Genomic DNA, 21,009 nt, shown 5'->3' on the forward strand with positions numbered 1-21,009 from the left:
AAAAAAGTGAGGCTCTCGACCTTGTTAACTCACATTTTGATCATGTTTTAGGATTTGTAGAAGACTTTCCCTTACAGCAACTCTGTTAAGTGCAGGGTTTTCTTGCCATCCTCATCTCGCAGAGAAGGAAATGAAAGCTTATCTTGGTTAAGTGACTTACCCAATTATATAACTAGTAAGAGTTAAAGCCTAGCTCTGCTAGCTCCAGACTATCACTTTTTCATCTACAGTAAGAGTTATTAAACATTTTTGTGCTATGGACCCATTTGGAAGTCTGGTGAAACCAATGGACCCCTTCCCAGAATAATGTTTTTTAAGGAATTAAAGTAGATGCTAAATTTCATTTAGATGTTAGTGAAAATAAAAATGTTTTTTTCTCATCTACATTCATGGACCCCTTGAAATCTATCCATGGATCCCTTGAGAGTACATGGATCGACCCTAGGTTAAGAATCTCTGCTCCAATACCATGCAGCCCTCCTATTTACACTCCTAAAATACCCCTTTTGGTCTTCAGGTTGCAGAGAAGTGAGCAGTACTTCTGCATCCATAAAAGCTTTGTGGTCGTGCTATCCACAACGTATTCCTGATTTAGTTTTTACTTCAGAAACAAAACATTTCTTTATTGTCAGGTCAAGAAGTCTGTGACTTGACCTCCAAAATAACCAATTCAAAATAGCTTTTAGACTTGGACTTCCTTCCAACTAAGCTAGACAGCAACAAGAGGAGGGTAACTAGTATGATTCAGGGTCTTGGATTCATGTGGATCCATTAAAGGATTTGGGAGTGTTTAACTTGGAGAAGATGGGACTCAGGGAAACATGAGTGACTTGGAAGGGCCATCATGGAAGAAGATGGATTACACTTGTTCTATTTGGCACTACAGGGCAAAATCAATGGGTAGAAGGGGAAAATTGACTAGATAAAGGGAAAAACTTCTTTATAGTTAAAGTTGTCCTAAACTAGACACTTTGAGAGACAGTACATCCCTCTTCTTTGGATATATTCAAGCAAAGACTGGACAAACCCTTGTTATCCAGTTTATTGGGGTGGGACTTTGTTTTCTGCTATAGATTAAGACTAGATGATCCAAATTTCCTTCCAACTCTGAGATTCTCAGATGCTGTTCAGTATCTGGAATTGTATGAATTCTTTTAAGATACCAAGACCCTTTTAGTAAATTCCTTCTTGTATAGAAGTCTGGCCTTCTATTTGCATGAAAGAACCAATTCAGACTTTTGATCAGGAAGATTAGAATGTCAGAGTTTGAAGGATAGTAAGATATAGTTTAATCTCACTTGTTTTATTTAACAGTTGGAGAAATTGAGATGGGGACTATTATCCTGCATTAAAGCAGTCTTTCCATCACATGAAGAGTATTGTTATGTGTTATTTATCTTTTAAACTCCATGTTGTATCCTGAGAGGCAGAGAAACGTGGACTTGGAATCACAACAACTACTCATGGCTTAGCCAACACAAAAATGTCACATTTTTCTAATCATATTAAGGAATGGAGTGTTCCACACAAGCAAATATTCCATATAACCAAGCATTAAAATAGTTTTTTTTCTTTTGAATGAATAAATGAATGAAAAACCATTTATTAAGCACTTACTATTTGCCAAGCACTGTTCTAAGTGCCAGGGATACAAATACAAGAGTCCTGTACATCAGAGGATACATTCTTATACAGGGAAACAACACATATAAGAGAGTGGCCATGGAGGGATATTATGGCTTGGAAAATTACAGAAATGGTGAGTGGAACCATAAGGGAGCAGATTTATACACACTTTCTAGGAGCAATGCGAATTGATTTAGCCTCCCAAACTGGAGAGACAGCCTGGCGTAAAGAATAGAGAACAGACCTTGAAGCCAAGAAGATCTGGTTCAGGCCCTCCCTCTGACACGTACTGGCTCAGTGGCTGTGGGCAAGTCAGTCTGTCAATGCTCGAGGCAACTCTCTAAGACTTTAAGTTAGAGGCAGGATGCCAACCTGCCTTGGTAGAAGGAATTTCCTCACCTGGAAGCTCCCTATATCAATGAAATCATAGGTCCAGACCCTATCCAGAGCTGGAAGGGTGGGGAAGGACATGGGGTGTACATATGACTGATGAGGAAAATTCTAGGAGATGAGTATAGTTCAAGAGTGGGGGACCTGTGGCCTTGAGGCCACACATGGCCTAGGTTGTTGGGTGCGGCCTTTTTACTGAGTCCACGTTTTATGGGCAAATCCTTTTATTAAGGGGATGTGTTCTGTAAAGTTTGGATTCAGTCAAAGGGCTGCACTTGAGGACCTAGAGGGCCACATGTGGCCTCCAGGCCACAGGTTCCCCACCCCTGCTATAGTGTATATTCCAAAGTTTATTACACACTTTCCTGCCCTCTGAAACAGAAAATAGAAAATTGTTTTTTTTCTTTTTTAATTTATTTTCTTTATAACTGAGGTTTATCATTATAAATGTCTGTTGTTATGCTTACAATATGGTATCCTTGGGGGATGTAGAGCTGTTTGCCCCAGGCTACTTGTAGTTGAAATGTTTGCATGCCTTTTATAGTTTTTCTTTTTCTCCTCTTTCATTGACAGACTGTCACCTGTCACTTTTTGTTAATATCAGTGCCTGCCTATAGAAGGGTCTTTCCTCTCACTCTCCCGCCCCTCTCCCTCCTCCCTCCTTTCCTCCTTCCCTCCCTTATTTCCTCCCTCCCTCCATTCCTTCCTTCCTTCCTTTTTCTTTCTTTCTTCCTTCCTTCCTCCCTCCCTTCCTCCCTCCCTCCCTTCCTTCCTTCCTTCCTTCCTTCCTTCCTTCCTTCCTTCCTTCCTTCCTTCCTCCCTCCCTTCCTTCCTCCCTTCCTTCCTATGCTTATTAAATGCTCACTTATTATCTGTGCCTTGCACATAGTAGATACTTAATAAGTACTTGCTGATTGCTTGTTAGCTTGATCCAAATCAAGACCACTTGGAAATTTAGAAAAGAGAGACCACTTTCCTATGGAGGAAATCGAGGAAGGGCTTGCAGATAACATGACGTCTGTGCTGAGCCTTGAAGAATGTGCACCTCAGGCATGGGGGAACAGCCTCCGTGAATTCACAGATATAGGGTGTGGGGAACAGTTAGCAATCTAGTTTAAATTTAACCTAGAGGGTGAGAAAGGAAGTTATGTGAAAAAAGTCCTGAAAAGATAGTTGAGAGGATGACAAGACTTAGGAGAGAGATCTCAACTGTTTGAGACATGTTTGTTTTTCAGTGATTCGTAGTATCTTAGTACAAGAGCTCAGGGGATAAATAGATGCGGGTTTTATAGAGTTGAGAGTGATCTGCATAGAGGTGATCATTGAACCCATGGAGCAGATGAGATCTAAGGGAGAGAGTTATAGTGAAGTTAAAGTGGTAGAAGTTGCTAGAAAATGATAAGTGAAATATTACTGAAGATTGATGAGATTGGGTATGTTGTCACCCTAGGAAACCTCTAGGGGGAGTTCCATGATCAAGAACTAGAAATTCTTCAGACTGTAACCTGTCATTCTGTTTCTTCCTATGCCTCATTCTTTCTAAACTATCATTCCTCTTCACTATGCCCTGTGGTCTTTCTACCCTTCAGTCTTCCCCCAGTGTTCTCTCCCCCCTTGCTCTGGCTTCACTTTCCTCCCTTCCCAATCTTGACCCTGTAGTTAACCACTCTAGCTTTGCACCGTTCTCAATGCCTTGCCCCCTTTGTCCTATTGAAACATATGCCTTGCCAAACTCCAACCTTGGATTATCTCATCATCTGCCCCTTCCATTATTCCTCATGTGCTTTTGATCGGTGCTAGGGGAATGCATGCAACAATGCTGATTGGGTCCATCACTAATTCATGTCATCTAATCTCAACTGGGTCCTCGTTGAAGTAAGGACATCCTTTTATTCTTCCTAAATTAACTTCCTATCAAATTGTCCTTGGTGGCTGTTCTAAAATTTCCTCTCTCCTTTCATACCCTCCACTACCCTCTCAGTGGAGAAATTAGCTTCTTTACAAAGAAAACAGGGGCTCTACCTTATGCCCTTCCTCTTCTCCCCTTCTCTACATCTTGAAATCCCTGGATATAATCCTCTATTCTCTTCTGTTTTGCTCCAGTATCTGCCAATCTTTACACTGGTATCCTGGATCCCACTCCATCCTATTTCCTATGGTGGATTTCTCTCCACCTCTTCACACCCACACCCCCTCCCCAACTAATCTCTCCTCAGCCACTAGTTCCTTTGCTGTTGCCTATAAGCAGGCTCCGACCTCCCCTATCTTTAGCAATCTTTCACTATACCCTACTTTACACTATACCTATCTTTCTAGATATCTCTTCCCTTTATCAGCCAAATTCATGGAAAAAGGTATCTACATGGTGCCTGCAATTCTCCTTTTACTTATGTCTCAACCTCTTGCAATCTGGCTTTCCACATCATCACTTAAATGAAGCTACTCTTTGCAAACTACTAGTGATTTAATTGCCAAACCTGATGACCTTTTCTCATTCTTCATCCTTCTTGACTTCCTTGTAGTGTTTGATGCCGTTGACCCTTCTATTTTCCAGGATGCCCTCTCTTGGGTTTTCATGACTCTGCTCTCTTCATGGTTCTCCACCTGCTTGACCGACTGTTCCTTTTGTCTCCTTTGCTGATTCATCACCCATCTTCCATCCCCTAACTATGGGTATTCCCCAAGATTCTGTCCCAAGTTCTCTTCTCTTCTCTCTTTACACCCTCGTTATCGGTGATTTTATTAGCTTCCATGGGTTTCCATTCTCATTTCTATGCAGATTACCTCCAGATCCTAGTCTCTCTCCTATTCCCATATCACTAACACTCTATTGGATACTTCTAACATAACATCCCACGGGCATATCAAACTCTACATATACAAGATAGAATTAATTTCTTTTCCCCCATACTCACTTACTTATATGTTATCAACCCTAATAGAATGAAATCCCCTTGAAGGCAAAGACTTTTCATTTTTGTTTTTGAATCTCCAGTGCTTAACATTGGCACTTAATCGTAGGCACTTAATAAATGTTTGGTGGTTTTTTGACTGGGTGCTAAGCATCATGGGAGCTGTTGTTTGCTCTTTACCTATAAACTCACTTTTTCTTTTTCTCAAAAGGGAATACCTGGTACCTCGGGGCTAGCTGGTCCTAAAGGAGAAAGGGGTGATATGGTTATAGCAAGGATCAAAGGTAAATCCAATTTTAAAAAACTTTCTGTCACTTTGAAAATAATGCATGAATCCACCATCCTTCTAGTTTTGTGTGATTCATCCGCACCTTCATCCCATTCACGGATGATCCACCCACTGAGGAGGTCTTCAGTACGTGCTTATGGACAATGATGACCTTCGTGGTGGGTGCTATAAGGCAACTATCAAAACCTCTTTCTGTTCTTCATCTCCTAGGGTTCCTTTGTGACAGTAAATAACTTTTCATAGTAATTAGGATAGTCGAGATCTCTAAAACTACCTACTGGCCTCCTCACAGTCTTTGGGTACATGGTGAGTCCTCCTAACTCAACTCTTTCACTAGTCAAAATAAATATTTGTCCAGCATTTGGATCCTCATTTTGCTGAACTGGGGATTGATGCAAAGATTCCTTTTCCATTCCTGGTATTTATTAAGTATGATAGGAATCCATTTTAATACAGTGGTCAGGAGATAGTGATAATGTATACATTATGATAAGAAGGATACAGTCCATATTATCATGTATATGTAACAACAAGCTCACATTTATATAGCAGTTTTTAAAGTACTTTACATACATTATCTCATTTCATCGTTAAAACAGCCTTTTAAGGTATACGTGTGTGTGTATACACATAAACACACATGTATATGTATATATACATACATATGTATATGCACATATATCTACTGATTTTATAGATGATGAAAAGGAATCTCTAAGAAGATGTGTGCCTCACCCATGATCACATAGTTGGCAAGAGTCTGAGGTGGGATTCAAACCAAGACCATGTGACCTCAAGTCCCGCATTCTTTCTACTGTGCCCACCGTGTCAGAAAAAAAGTCTTACCCACTCATTAATGTCAGAGTTTGAAGAGAATATGTGTTTCCTTTAGAAAGATGAAGTTTCTTCTTGGTTCATTGGTAGCAAACTTGTTGGGGACCCCTGTTTCTGCTTCTTCTGGGACTCTGTGCTCCCTTGGAGCTGAGATATTTAGCTTGGGCCTCAGTAACCCTGCTCCCTGCTTCCTTGCTCCTGGGCTATCCATTACTCTTCTTTCCAGCAAGATCCCTTTATTTTCCCTAGGCCTATCCTTTCCTTCAGCTGGTTTTGCATTTCTCTGATCATTCCCTATCCTCTCTCACTCTCTCTTCTTCCTTTGTATCCTTAGTGCTTTTTTCTGAGTTGGATAGTGACCCTTTATTTGTGCCCTCCTTCTATTGAGAGTCCTTGTTGTCCTAAGACACCTCCTTAAAAAGATGGGAATAGGTTGTGTAGATAATAGACTTTCCCATAGTACCCAGACCAAATAATGCTCCTTTACCAGCCTTACTTGGCCAGGGAGTTGCCTGTATCAGCTCATATCTGCTTTTAGCATTCCTCTGCCCGCATCCCATATCTCTGTCTGAGAGTCTATTGTTAGAAATTAATTTCTTTGTATTAAACCATTGTACCTTTATGCATCGCCTGTTAAAGTCCAGATATCCTTGAAAGAGGAAAACACATTGAACTTAGAGTGAATGAGTTCAAGATTTTGTTTTCCAAAAGGGACAGCTAAGTGCAAGGCTCTGAAATAATGGGGGGAAAATTGACTGGAGAGGAGGGAAGGAGAGTGGAGTTTAGTTTTGAAACATTACCTAAGGAGGGCAGGTGCAGGTGAGTGGGTCATTATAGTGTAGGGCTATAGGACCCACAACCAAGGGGCAACATGTGGACCTAGGGTACTTGGGGGCAATAAGGGAGGGTATGGGTAACATCAGCTGGTGGAGGAAAGGGCAGGTTAGAAGGGACTATAGAGAAACTGACTCAGTTTTGCTCAGGTTTGGATCTGTCCCTCAATGTTAGGCCATAGAGAGAGAGGGAGAACAAATGATAACAATATCCCTATGCAGCGATTTATAGCATCTAACGTAATCCCTACCCCAACCATGTGAAGTAGGTAGCAGAAGTATTACTATCCCTATTTTATAGATGAGAAATCTACAGTTCAGAGAGAGTGTGACTTTACCAAGGTCACAGAGTTATTTATTAAGTTCCAAAATGGAGATTTAAGCCTAAGTCTCTAGAATGAGTGTTCTTGCCACAATTCTACAGCTGTCTTGTGGTACACTGAGAATTAGCAACTAATTTTTCACTTAGTAGGGTGCTAGCACAGGTGAAGGTTTCCAAAATCCCAATGTGGTTCCATTCTATGGGTTTTAAACTTTGATAAAGATTTGTTTTGGCAGAAGAAAATGTAGAGCTTAAGTCAAATTAGAAAAAAAAATGTATAACCTGGATGTTTTCTTATTATTTTCTTGTTTTTCATTTTACCTATTACTAATTTAAAGGTCGGAGTGTCCTTCTTTTCTTTTCTTTTCTTAGGAAGAAAAGGAGAAAAGGGGCATCATGGGCTTCCTGGATATCCAGGGCAGGAAGGGCTTCCTGGTCAGAATGGACTGTATGGAGAAAAAGGCGAGCCAGGTCTTCCAGTATGTGAAACTTTTTCCATTACTTTATTTTCCTAGCTTGTGTGGTCACGAGTGAAAGTTCTTCTTGGTAGTTTGCTAAATTGTAAATAAATAATAGTGAGTTCACATGTTATAAGCCAATGAGGGTCATTTTTCAATTCATCATTATATAAGGATGCATAATTTCCAAATAAATCACTAAATGAGAGATGGTTTGAAAGCATGGCTGGCAGTTCATTTATAACAGTCTTTTCTGCCTCTCTCTCAGCAGAATTGCCCTTGTATTCCCTCCTCTGTGTGGCCCTTTCATCCACAAAGCTTTCATTGACTGAAGCTTGTGGCTGCTTAGCCCATTTTGTTGGCAAATGACGTGAATGAAGCCAAGGTCGTGGGTTCAATCCTTGGAAGCTACTGTTACTGTTTTCCATGGACGTAAACAGAACCCTAAATACTAGCCAACTATCGTACAAAGCGAGTCTTTGGTTATAGTGAAGAACAGGCAAAGGAATAATATTAAAATTGCTTGGAATTTCTGAATTTGGTGATAGAAAAATTCAATTCAAAAATTCAATTCCATCAACATATTATATTGAGTGTCTGCTCTGTCAGCACTGGGAGTGATACAAAGACAAAAACATAAACAATTCCTTCCCTCAAAGAGCTTACATTCTACTTGGACATACAACATGTAAGACAAACAAGTAAACACCAAGCTAATGTGACACAGTGGGCATGAACTCGGGAGATCAAGAAAGATTTCATTTAGGTGTCGCAGCTGAAACTTGTGGGAAGTTAAAGATTCCAAGAGGCAGAAGTAGAGAGAATGGAGACCAAGTATGGTGTGTAGCCCTTTCAAAAGATGGAGAAAGGAGATGGAAGGCTGAGTTCTGGGAACAGTTTGTCTAAAAATAGGAAACACGAAAAGGAGTAATGTAAAATAAGCCTGGAAAACTGTATTCGAGATTTAGAGGCAGGGGGTAATTAGACTATTCCCCCCACACTTTAGTAGTAAATGCTTTCTCAATGAATGAACTTGTGACAAGTCAGCCACATCAGAAAATTGAGATGGCCAGTCCCAAAATGTATGGGAGTCCCAAATTTATTGGAAGGATATTTTGGAGCACAATTAACTGCCCGATGGTCTTATACAAGATACAGATAGGGGCCCTGAAGACTTAGGAATACATGGTTAATGATAGACCAGATATTCTTGGGGCATCTTAACAGGAGCAGAGCACAAAAAAATATATATGTGTGTTTGCTTACTCGAATAAAAATGATTTCGTAACTAAACTCATATAATTATCAGACCATATTGAAAGCATTACGTACAAGTGTTCATGGACAAAATATTTAACAGGGAATCAGTTTATCTTAACAATTGGTAGAAAAACATATGCTTTTTTGTACTTTGGGATAGGTTAATTTAATAGAAAAAGCAAAAAAGCAGTTTCCCTTAATTAAAACACAGAGCTAGCATGTTAATTCTTATTCATACATAGGTTCTTCCCATCAGAAAGAGTCTCCTCAGAGTTGGGATTTTGCCCTTGCATTGGTCAGTGGAGAAAAAGGGGCAAAAGATCTCTTAACCACAGCTATATGCTTTTACAGAAAGATAGCATCAATACTGAGTTACTCAAAATTAGAATGATGCAAATATACATTTCTACCCGCTAACACATACCTCTGTTTTGTCTCAAAGATGAGAAGCAACCTTTGGCTTTCCAGATAGTTCACCAGTCACCCATCCATGTAAGGATCAGGGCTTTTCCTACTGGGTATTTTTTTTCCTCCAAATGATTGTCTTGGTGTGGGTGTCTTAGCCTTTTTTGTGTCATGGACCCTTTGGGCAGTCTGGTGAAGGCTTCTTCATTCTCAGAATCAGGTTTTCAAATGCGTAAAATGAAATACAGATTGTTACAAAGGAAACCAACTATATTTAAATTCATTTATCAAAAAATTGTTAAAAATCAAGTTCACAGACTCCAGGTTAAGAACACCCTTCCTAGACAGAAGAAGGTTGCTGACAGTTTAATAAGTGAAAGAGAAAAGGTTTGGAATATTTGCTCGTTTCCGCAAACGTTTTAATGATTAAGTGGAGAACACAGGACATGGAGATGACTGTGAGCCACAACATTGCTTCATACTGATGTTCTTAAAAAAAAGGAAGGAAGGAAACAAGCATTTATTAAGTACCTACTATATACCAGTCTTTGTGCTAGGCAGTTCTTTACAAATACTGTTTTATTTGATCTCATGACTACCCTGGGAAGTAGATGCTTTTATTATCCCCATTTTACAGGAAACTGAGGACAGGAACTGAGGAAACTGAGACAGGGATTAAGTTACTTGCTCAGGGTTACACAGCAAGGAAACGTCTGAGGATGTATTTGAACTCGAGTCTTCCTGACTCCAAGTTCAGCACTTTATCACCTCTGACACCTAGCTAAGTGGAGGGATAAAATGATGATTATAAAGTAGAAGGGCTTTTCCTTTTTCTACAGTTCTTTGTGAAATATCTTCCAGGGGAAAGTTAATAGGAGAGATCTTCCTGAATATTTGTTCAGTAATATGCTGTTAGGGACCCCATTCAATATTCTGGTCCCTGGGAATCAGGAACATGTGGCTATAGGACAAGGTAAGTCCAGAATGGAAAAAAAGGTATTATTTGGGAGGAAAGTGAAATATCCGCTGAAAGCCAGAAGAAAATAAAAAGTAGGAAAGCTTTCTTCATTATTGTTGTCCTTAATCACCTTTGAATCTTGTCTCCTGTCTCCAGATACAAAGAAGACATTTCAAATTCAACATGCCCCAAACTAAACCCATTATTTTTCCCTCTAAACTCTCTCCCCATTCAAACTTTTCCGTGCATCCTTCCAGTCCCCAGGTTGTCAACCAAGGCATCATACTCAACTCATTGCTATCTCTTACCGCCTTTCCCCCATATCCAGTCTGTTGATTCATTCATGCTACTACTCCCCATTCCAATAAACTGCAGTGGCTTCCTATCACCTCCAGTATTAATCCAATCCAATAATCCAATAAACATTTATGGAATGCCCACTATGTGTCAGGCATTGTGCTAGGCACAAGAGATACAATTAATAAAAAAGCAAAACAACCCCTGTTCTCAAGGAGCTTACAACTAATGGATTATAATAGAATCAAATATGATGTCATCTGCTTGGCATTCTAAGTCCTTCAAAATCTAGGCCCTGCCCCACCCCTACCTTTCTAGCCTTCTTACACACTACTTCTTGCAGTGGATTCTTTGATGTGGTGACATTGGCCTCCTTGCTGTTCCACAAATAAGACACTCCATCTCTTGGCTCTGTCTGGAATGTTCTCCCTCCTCATCTGCCTCCTGACTCCCTTCAAGTCCCAGCTAAAATCCCATCTCCTCCAGGAAGCCTTTCCCAATCCCTCTTCATTTTATTGCCTTCCCTCTGTTAGTTGTTGCCTATTTATCCTGTATTTAGCTTGTTGGCACATATTCATTTGCTTGTTGTCTCCCCCATTAGACTGAAAACTTGTGGAGGGCAGGGATTATCCCCAGTGCTTAACATAGCATTTGACACATAGTAGGCATTTAATAAATGCTTATTGACAGATTTTGGGTTTGACCCCATGATCTTTTGAATCTTCAGGCCTCCTGAAAGGATTTTAAAGAACAATTTGTACAGGGATTATTTCACATGGAGGCTTCCATGGAAGGCTCTCCTGATTTATGAGATAGTTCAGCTGACAAATCTAGGTGGACTGAAAAAGGGACCCATTATAGAAGGTAAAATGGAACCAGATTGTGAAGTGTTTTAAGGCCCAGCTGAATAGTTGGTATTTTATCCTAGAGGCAATAGGAAGCCACTGAAAACTGAAGAAAAAAAAGGTTTTATTGCTACTTTTTATTTTTAACAATCTCTCTAACAACCTTACCTCTCCTACTGCCATTGTACCCTTCCTTGTAACAAAGTTGATCTAACAACATACATTTAATATCTGTAGCTTCCACCTCTTTATTGAGTGGAGGCAGGTGTGTTTCTTTATCTCTTTGTAGGACTGAGATTGTGCATTATACTGCTATTGAGTAGTAAAATTTATTCATTTATATTATTATAGTCATCTACGTTGTTCTGTTGGATATGCTTTCTTTAGTCTCTATGACTTCTATGTTTTTCTGAATTCCTATAGTCACAATTTCATATTACATTAATATGCAACAGTAATTTGTTCAGATATCCCTCCAGTTAATAATTTCCTTTTGAGTATCCAATGCTACAAAGAGTGCTACTCTGAATATTTTGTTACATATAGGACTTTCTTTCTGAGATCTCAGAGTTATTCTCTTTTCTCTACCATCCTTTGGGATACTCCTGGGTGTTCAAAACACCTAGTATTTCATCTGAAACTTACCTATCATCCAGGAAGTCATTTAGAAGCCTTCCAATGGTGGACAGAGTGATTTCAATATATGCCTTGACATTTTTGTGAATTCCAAAGAATAGTGACCTCTTTGAGGGTGTATGTTCGATAGCTGGGTATGAATAGTTTAAAGACTTCTCACATAATACCATTCTGGTTTTCAGAATGGTTGGAACATTTTACAACTTCACAAACATTGTATTAGTGGGCCTGCCTTCCCACAACCCTTTCAACAGTCCATTGTCTGTGTCTGTTTTTTATCATCTTTGCCAATTTTATGAGTATGAGGTGAAACCTCAGTTTCCAAATCTGTAAAGTAGGAATACCAATGCCTACCCTAATGTCACTGGGATTAAATGAGATAATTGATAGGAACGTGATCTCAAAACCATAAAGTATTCTAAATACATAAGATAAAATTATAATTTTAATACTAAAACTAAAATTATTATGCACTGAATATTATAATATTGTTACAAATCAATAGTAAACAAAGTCATCTGGCAGTCATTATTCAACTTTAATTTATTACAAAATGAGCTGATGAAAACCAGTTGTCATCTGAGTTATCCTCTCTCCTAAACCAGATGTGATTAAACTGATGGGTTTGAAGACAAGTTGAGTCTTTCATACAGCCAGACCTTGAATATTGGACTTAAATGCAGTTGTGCAGAAAGTTGTTCTGATTAAATTAACACAAGATGGAAATTTATGTAACAAGTACTTTTGAACTAATTGGGACATTACCAAAAAAGAGATGGAACTGACTGATGATGGAAATATTCCCAGGGCAGTTGTGGCGGAGCAATCCCCGGTGAGGAAGGATCTCCTGGAGCACCAGGATCTCCTGGAAGGATGGGACCAATGGGGCCTCCAGGCTTGGGATTTCCTGGCCCAGAAGGGGTGAGAGGTGGGCCAGGGAGCCCTGGCCACCCTGGTGTGAGGGGAGCAGCAGGTTCCAAAGGTCAGAAAGGTAAATTTAAATATTGACATATGGAAAAAAGTAAAAAACTGATGAATGACCTTATTCCCCAAAGAACTAAGTCATTCCGGGGGCAATGACAGGCAGAGTTTTAGGATTAAAGTTCCAAAAAATACATTCAAGAATGTCATGGCAGAATTATAATAAAAAATGCAAACAAGAAATTACAGCCAGTTCATAGAACAAACTTGAAAAAGCCAGATAGCTTTTTTTGTGGTTTCTCTTTGATAGGTCCAAATGGCTTTTTCATTCCTTCCTATCTAGATAAATTGAATATTTTAAAATTAAAGAAGATCTGAGATTTCAGAATATTATATCTCTTCTGTATAAGCCTTTGAGATATTCCTGGCTGTCCTAATCACAGACTCTAGTATTTCATCTGAAACCTACCTGACTATCACCCAGGATATCATTCAGAGGCCTTCTAATGGTGGACAAACAAGGCCGTTTGAATGTAGGCCTTGACATTTATATGAATTCCAAAGAATGGTGCTGAAGTGACCTCAGACCTTTGGATCAAACTCCTGGAAACCTTAGGGTAGGGGGGAAAGAGAGGACTTTTCTACAGATATTATTGCTTTTCCTTTTATCATTTGTACATGTTTTTTAGTTCTCATTCAAACCTCTCCGCCCCACCCCAGGCTTTCAGGGGATAAAATGTTTTTGTGTTTTAATTTGGAATTTACTTACAATGTCATTAGCTTGGTACCAGCTAAAGTTCAAAGGAATAAAGATCTGGAAGCTGCATGAAATTAGCATCTTACATTTTCTTTATCCCCATGCAGTGAAATATCTTGACTAGGCAGGGTACTGTGTCACACTTTATTATTTCCACTGTGATGGACAGGTCATTGATTCTGGAATCAGCACAGCATACTGACTTACTGACTTCTCCCAAAATTCCAATTTGGTTGCAGAGAGAACTGGATTTGGACTCAGAGGCCCTTAGTTAGAATCCCAGCCTGTTCCTTGCTATCTCTATGACCTTGGATAAATCACTCAGCTCCAACCTTAGTTTCCTTATTTGTAAAGTGAGGGAGTTGAATTAAACAGCCCCTAAGGCCCCTTCTAGTTCTAAATCTGTGATTCTGTGAACATCAAAGCTGGGGGGTACCATAGAGATCATCTGATTCAACCTCCTTTTGCTATGGAGAAACGTGAAATGATAAAACCTAAGTCCCATAGTCAACTAATGTCAGAACTGGTATGAGAATTCAAGTCCCTGGACTACTAGTCCAGAACTCCTTGTAATATACACCACATCTTATCAAAGCTTCACATGATCCTATATTAAAATATCTGTTATTACAAACACATGGTATTCTTTAAAAGAATATTTATAGGCACCAGAGAATGGAGAGAAATATTTCATGCTGCTCGTCATAAAACACTTCTGACCCTTCCCTGGTGTGTCTGTAAATGTTTTGATCATGAAATATCAAGTTTCAAGCCAGCATCTTCTCGAACTCAGCGTCAAAGACTTTGCCCCAAAACCACTTAAGCAAGTTGAAGGTTCCTTTCAAATCTGGAATTATTTTTCCCCTCGACTTCCCATGCAGCCTGGCTATACATGAAAGAATTTCAGCAGTTTAGTGACATCAGCTTTAATATTTCAATAACAGAGCCACTTGGATTTTTTCCCCAAACACCCGGTATTTGAAAGTGTCTGTTTTCTTTCCCTTCAGGTGACACCTATCCTTGTCCTTCCCCCTATCCAGGGAGCCCTGGTGCTCCAGGTGTTCCTGGTGCTCCAGGTAAGTACATCACTCAGAAGAAGCTCTCTCATCTTGCTGCTATAAAAATAAGTAGCATGAGTGGTTAATTTTAAACTGCTTAGAAACCATCTTAACAACTTACTCAGACTAGATCCTAAAGAAGGAGCTTCTGGAAGGGCAATAGGAAATGCATTTTTGGAGTCTTAAGTGCAGGGATCAGCATCTGTCAGTGGTATGCTGAGGCCAGCTTATACTGGCTCCAGAGGTCCAGTTGTTAAATTTTGTGAAATTGGCAAATGCTATAGATCAGGGATTTATTTACTGTTTTGTCATTTGTCAAGACTTAAGAAAGTGATGGGAAAATGTAAATAATACAAAGTAAAGTAAAAAAATACAGAGTAAACTGTTATGTGTGCTTAAATTTTATTTTTTGGAGAGATGGTTGTTAAACATTGAGCAGCATACCACTCACTGATCCATACTCCCAACAAGGTTTTAAAATATAATACTAAGGAGTGTCACCTGGACTGAACCTCTTAGCCTGTGGAGTCCAGAGACAGACAGCAGGCAAGAACAATTGTGCAGAGACTAAGATAGAAGTTTATTTCCTATAGCAAGGGAAATGACTTGCAAGCAAGAAGGAAACTAGACACACGTGCCAGCCCCCCACCCCTAGTGGGAGGACCCAATCTAGTGTGGGCAAATCTCAATATTTATACCAACAGCTACGCAATGAGCTGTAGCCCAGACAATGAGGAGTGACAGCAACAATGAGGCAAGTCTGATTCATAGCAGGATGTCATGACCAGACTGGAGGTCTGAGCTCGGGGAACACCTGGTGCTGGTCAAAGTAATACAATAATCATGTAAAACAATTCGGGGATTTTGCTCTGGCTGAGTTCATCTAGGGGGTGAGCTAAAGGGATTGTTGTTACATCAAGCTCAGGGCACAGCTTGCTTGCTGGGCCTTAGCTCTGGAAAACAGGGTGTCTTCTAGTAGTATCTTGATAGGAACCAAGTCCCAAACAATGAGAGAATGCAGGGTCATTGTGTAGGAGCCCCAAAGGGAGGCTTTCTGGTACAGGGCTTATAGAATCAGACTTGGAACCTGATCAGGTTAGAATCCCTCCTCTAATACTGGACAGCTGTGTGACCTTGGGTAAGTCCTGTAACATTTCTAGATCTCAGTTTCCTCATGAAGGGGTTTGACTAGATAGCCGCTAACACCCCATCTGGCTCTAAAGCTGTGAGCCTATAAAAAAACTGGACTAAATTCTGACCAGAGAGCTCTATATGCTAACTCATTGATTATCCCTGTGACCCCGGGGATTTAAAGATAGCTGTTCATTTTCTACCAATTCATAAGTGTTATTGCTGAGTCATTTTCAGTCATGTCTGACTCTCCATGACCTCATTTGGGGTTTTCTTGGCAAAGATAATGGAGTGGTTTGCCATTTCCTTCTCCAGCTCATTTTACAGATGAGGAAACTGAGGCAAAGAGGGGTAAGTGACTTGGCCAGAGTCACATAGCTGGGAGTTGACTCAGGTCCTCCTGACTCCAGGCCTGGCACTCTATTGTGCCACCTAGCTGGCCTAATTTATAAGTAGATTTTTGATATCCTGGTTTTCTAAGATCCTCAATCCTTTTATTAAAGATATCTGAAAAGTCAGCCACATGTAAAAACACTTGATCTGACCTTCAGACCCAGCACAGTGCTCGTCACATAGTAGGGACTTAAATGCTTTTTGATTGGTTAGTTCATGATTCATTTGAAGTGATTTTTTTCTTTCCGTTGAGTCAATTTCAGCATTTAACATATTATTAAATAACATTATTTATTATTCTTATTTGTTAAGAAAGGCAACATGATATGGTAGATAATAAAAATCTGATGGAACAAAGGACTGACTAAAATACTAGATGTCAAAAAACAGGGTCTAGCAATGACTCTCCCAGGGTAATTAGTGGCATATAATGAATAGAGTGTGAGAGAGCAGCTAGAGAGATGACCTTGAAGCCAGGAAGATCTGAGTTCATAGACCCACCTCTCACATATAACAACTATGTGATCTTGGGAAGATCCTTTAATCTCTTGGCTCCCCTGGCAACTTTCTAAGATTATAAGTTGTAGAAGGGGTACAGATCTGTATCAATGAAAGCAGTTGCCTCCTTGGGAGCTCCCCTATACCGATGAAAATCACAGGCCTGCTTAAAAATAAGTTTCTGCTGTGTCAGTGAAGTCATAGGGAAACAAATTTACAGAGAAAGCTAATGTGATTGGGGCATGCTGCCTTTGGAGTGTTTCTCTAGGTCCTGCAAGGAGGTAATATTAGCTAGCATTTATATAGGACTTTTATCTTTTGCAAAGTGGTTTACATATGTCATATTTTTTGATTCTCACAAAACCCTTTGAAGTGTAGCCATTATGATCCCCATTTTACAGACGGGGATACGGAGACAGAGACAAGTTAAGTGACTCATTGAAGGCCACTATGGTATTAAGTGTATGGGGCAGTATTCAGAGTCATGGGTCTTCCAGATTCCAAATCCAACATTACATCTACTGGGCTACCTAGTTGAGATGGTGATAAAGGCCTAGTTATGAGGAAAGAGCCTAGAAATAGAGATTTCACAGTTATCTGCAAAACGCTGGCAGTTGAGGGCATGGAATTTAAGACTGCCAAGCCTACATAATATATACATAAATTTATCTCCTGGATTTATTTGTTTGTATGTTTCTTCCTAAAATTAATCAGACCTTCCAAATATTTTTTCTATAAACACTAATATAGCCATTGAATTTGGCCTTTCTTGCGACAAGCAGGTGGAGAAGGCCTGGAAGGAAGTAGAAGGGTTGACACCATATTGTCCTGCTCTTTGATTCTCAGGCCGTACCCCAGTAGTTCTAAAACAAATGGCACGCCCGTTCAATCTATGAAGAGACTGATCACGTCAATTGTTTAGTGTCCTGTAGACAACACAATTTCTCGAATGACTGCCCAAATTTTTCATTTTCTAACTGATTGCTGGGTTGTCATGTAAACACGGAGCTGGGTCACTTCCATTATGATGAAACGAAAACAAAAACAACCATCTTTGTGGGAGCTTATCCCTGAATGAAATGAATAGCAATTGGTTTTTCATTGTTCTTGTTCTTATTTCAGCCTCCCCCTACTCCAAGCGTAAGCCAGAATTTACAATCCATTTTCAGTGGAGGTAGTTGCCCGCCATTAATCACAACAGGCACAAAGCACAATACCTGCCAGCAGAGGATTTGGAGACTTAACTCTATGTTCTGATTCACGGAGGAAGTTTGGCATCAGTTTCCCAGACAGACTTGCCCTTCACAGAAGTTTTCCCAATCTACAAAATACCTGTAACCAACTGTGCATAGGAAGACATGATGAAGGGTTTCCTATAGTGTGATCTTTAATAAAGGCATTGAATTTGGGTCCTTTGTTACATGGCTTCATAAAAGGTCATTCTCTAGGAAAACATGCATACCTGTAGTCGGATGGTATCAATCTCAAATACCCAGGATCCCTGTGGGCCTTATAGTGACTTAGAGAACCACATATTACCATCTTCTCTGTTGTATTGCATTTAACTTATTTTTGTTAACATTTCCCAATCGCCTTAGTTTGACACCTCTCCTCTAGTCTGACTCATAAAAACTGATAGGAAAGATCAGCCAAACCTTTTAATTTCTAGAAATCAAAGATTTAGTATATAAAACACTCTTGTTTAGTACATGATATTGTGTGTAGGAAAAAAATTCCTAGTGTTTACTTTGGAGTTTTCTTTTTTCCCCAGAAAGGCTTGGTGGTCATTACTGTTTTTCTTTAGGTCCTAAGGGATTCCCAGGTCCCCCAGGTAGAGCTGGGCTACCAGGATTTGATGGGTGGAAAGGCCAACGAGGCAAACCAGGAATATCAGAAATACCAGGACCCCCTGGTAAGTGAAAAAATGTTTTTCCTTCTTTGGGAATATGGATCAATAAATGCATGAAAGCTAACTTTAAGGTATTAGGGTTTTTTAAATATATGAAATGCTTACTCTGTCTGTTGGGTTCTGCTAGATTAGAATAGGGGTATAATTACCAAGGTTCCTTCTATTTAAAATGTGAAATATGAATGATCTAGGACAATTCCAAAAGACTCATGATAGAAAATACTATCCACATCCAGAGAAAGAACTATGGAGTCTAAATACAGATAGAAGCATATTATTTTCGCTTTCTTTTTGTTTTTTCTTTCTCGTGGTTTTCCCCTTTTGTTCTGATTCTTCTTTCACAACATGACTAATGTGGAAATATGCTTAATATGATTGTACATGTATAACCTATCTGTCTTGGGGAGGGGGAAGGGAGAGACGGAGGGAGAAAAAATTTGGAACCCAAAATCTTATAAAAGTGAATGTTGAAAACTATCTTTACATATAACTGGAAAAAATAAAATACTATTAAGTAGGGAAAAAAGAATTGTAAATATGAAAAGAATTCTCTTTTCATTTAAGATTTAAAAAAATCAGTCCAGTACAAGGTAAACATTTTGTCATCAGAGGATGAAACAGGACATATTGATGATTTTTACTAGAAAGGAGGATGTACAACTTCCTTGCCTGAATATAGTGAAGAGAAAAACAACACCAAATTAGCTAGTGTACACTTTCAGAAGATGCAAAATTTTTGAAGCCTCTTTATTCTTATCACAATATGTTAGTACTTCATGTTTTACTGTGTAACATTTACTTTTATTAAATAGGTTTTCGAGGTGACCCTGGAGAGTCAGGTCTTGAAGGTGAAAAGGGGTCGGCCCCTGTTGGTCCTCCAGGCCCTCCAGGGTTACCAGGAATCAATGGTCAAAAAGGAATGCCAGGGGATTCTGCTTATGGCCTACCAGGGCTTCCAGGAAATATGGGCCCTCCAGGATTGCCTGGGTTTAAGGGGCTCAGAGGTAATCCGGGATTTCCTGGAGCAACAGGTACATACAATTTTTGGTGATGATGGTGGTGGTGGTGGAACTTTGAGCATGAGAGGATGTTGGGATTGGTCACTGAAGATACTGGGGATTAGCTTTGAGTAATCTATAGCATAAAACTTTTGACAGGACAGCTTATCCTTATGAAGGTCTAGTGATATTCAACATTTTTCTGAATTTGCCTCTATAGGTAAATGGTTCTAGAATAGATTCGATTAGATAAAGCATTTATTAAACGCCTTCCATGTGCCAGATGCTGTGCTAAACTTTGGAGAAACAAATTTAAGTGAGACAATCCCCACCCTCGGGGAACTTATATTCTAATTGCGAAAGATACATATTAAGCAGGGCTACCAGGGAAGGGAAGAAGAGGGTATGGGACATGCGACAGGTGATGGCAAGAAGTAACCCGTCTGGTTCAAGGCAAAATAAGACAGAAGGCTCACCTTTCACAGCTGCTGGAAAATAGGGGTGAAGTTCAAAGACAATCACTGTTTACCGAGTACCTTGCAGTTGAAACCCAATACATATGTACATTGTTGTGTTGTGTTTGTCCTTCGTTCTCAAAGAGGACCATGACATCAGGGAAATGATGACATGACTTGCAGTTGACTTGGATTTGAGTGACGGAGGGCTGTGCAAGGTCACCAGCCTCACTTTCTCCTCCAGAGCCATCCGGGTCCAGTGGTCTGATACTCACCAGGATGTCTGGAGATGGCCCAGGATGCACATATATACATACATATCCACATACACATATATACACATGACACATATGTAGTATATATATATATGTGTATGCATCTGTGTGTATATGAATATGTTTTATGTCCCTCTAATCTTAGCTGGAGAGCTCTTAGTGAGCAGGGATTGTCACCTTTTCTATTTGTATCCCCAGGAGCAAACACAACACTTGATACACTTAATAACTACAAAAAGTTATCCGAAGATAGTTGGCTGGAGACCCTGAGAGATTAAATGAGTGCTAGACTTTGGGTCAAGGAGACCTGAGTTCAAATTATGCTTCAGACATCTAATTAGCAGTGTGACCCTGGGCAAACCACTTAACCTCTGTCTGCCTCAGTTTACCTATCTGTAAAGTGAAGATCAGTCATTCAATTAATAAACATTTATTGCCAGACTCAGTGGTGGGCACTGTGCTAAGCCCTGGAGATACAAAAGGAGGCAAAAGACAGTTCCTGCCTTCAAGGATTCACAGTATGATGCAGGAGAGCAAATGAGATCACAT

The 21,009-nt window shown here is 39.7% G+C and overlaps 1 protein-coding gene across 1 annotated transcript in view; it reads left to right on the forward strand.

Annotated features, from left to right (window-relative positions):
• Positions 1–21,009, forward strand: part of COL4A4 (collagen type IV alpha 4 chain) — a 131,544-nt gene that overhangs the window by 53,231 nt on the left and 57,304 nt on the right. Inside the window, exons 22-27 of the mRNA XM_036758314.1 lie at positions 5,140–5,212; positions 7,579–7,685; positions 12,873–13,056; positions 14,751–14,819; positions 18,628–18,735; positions 19,545–19,763. Of these exons, the coding sequence (XP_036614209.1) occupies positions 5,140–5,212; positions 7,579–7,685; positions 12,873–13,056; positions 14,751–14,819; positions 18,628–18,735; positions 19,545–19,763 (760 nt within the window). The remainder of the gene's footprint in view (positions 1–5,139; positions 5,213–7,578; positions 7,686–12,872; positions 13,057–14,750; positions 14,820–18,627; positions 18,736–19,544; positions 19,764–21,009) is intronic.

The sequence above is a fragment of the Trichosurus vulpecula genome, chromosome 4, assembly GCF_011100635.1.
Source record: "Trichosurus vulpecula isolate mTriVul1 chromosome 4, mTriVul1.pri, whole genome shotgun sequence".
Classification (NCBI taxonomy): domain Eukaryota; kingdom Metazoa; phylum Chordata; class Mammalia; order Diprotodontia; family Phalangeridae; genus Trichosurus; species Trichosurus vulpecula.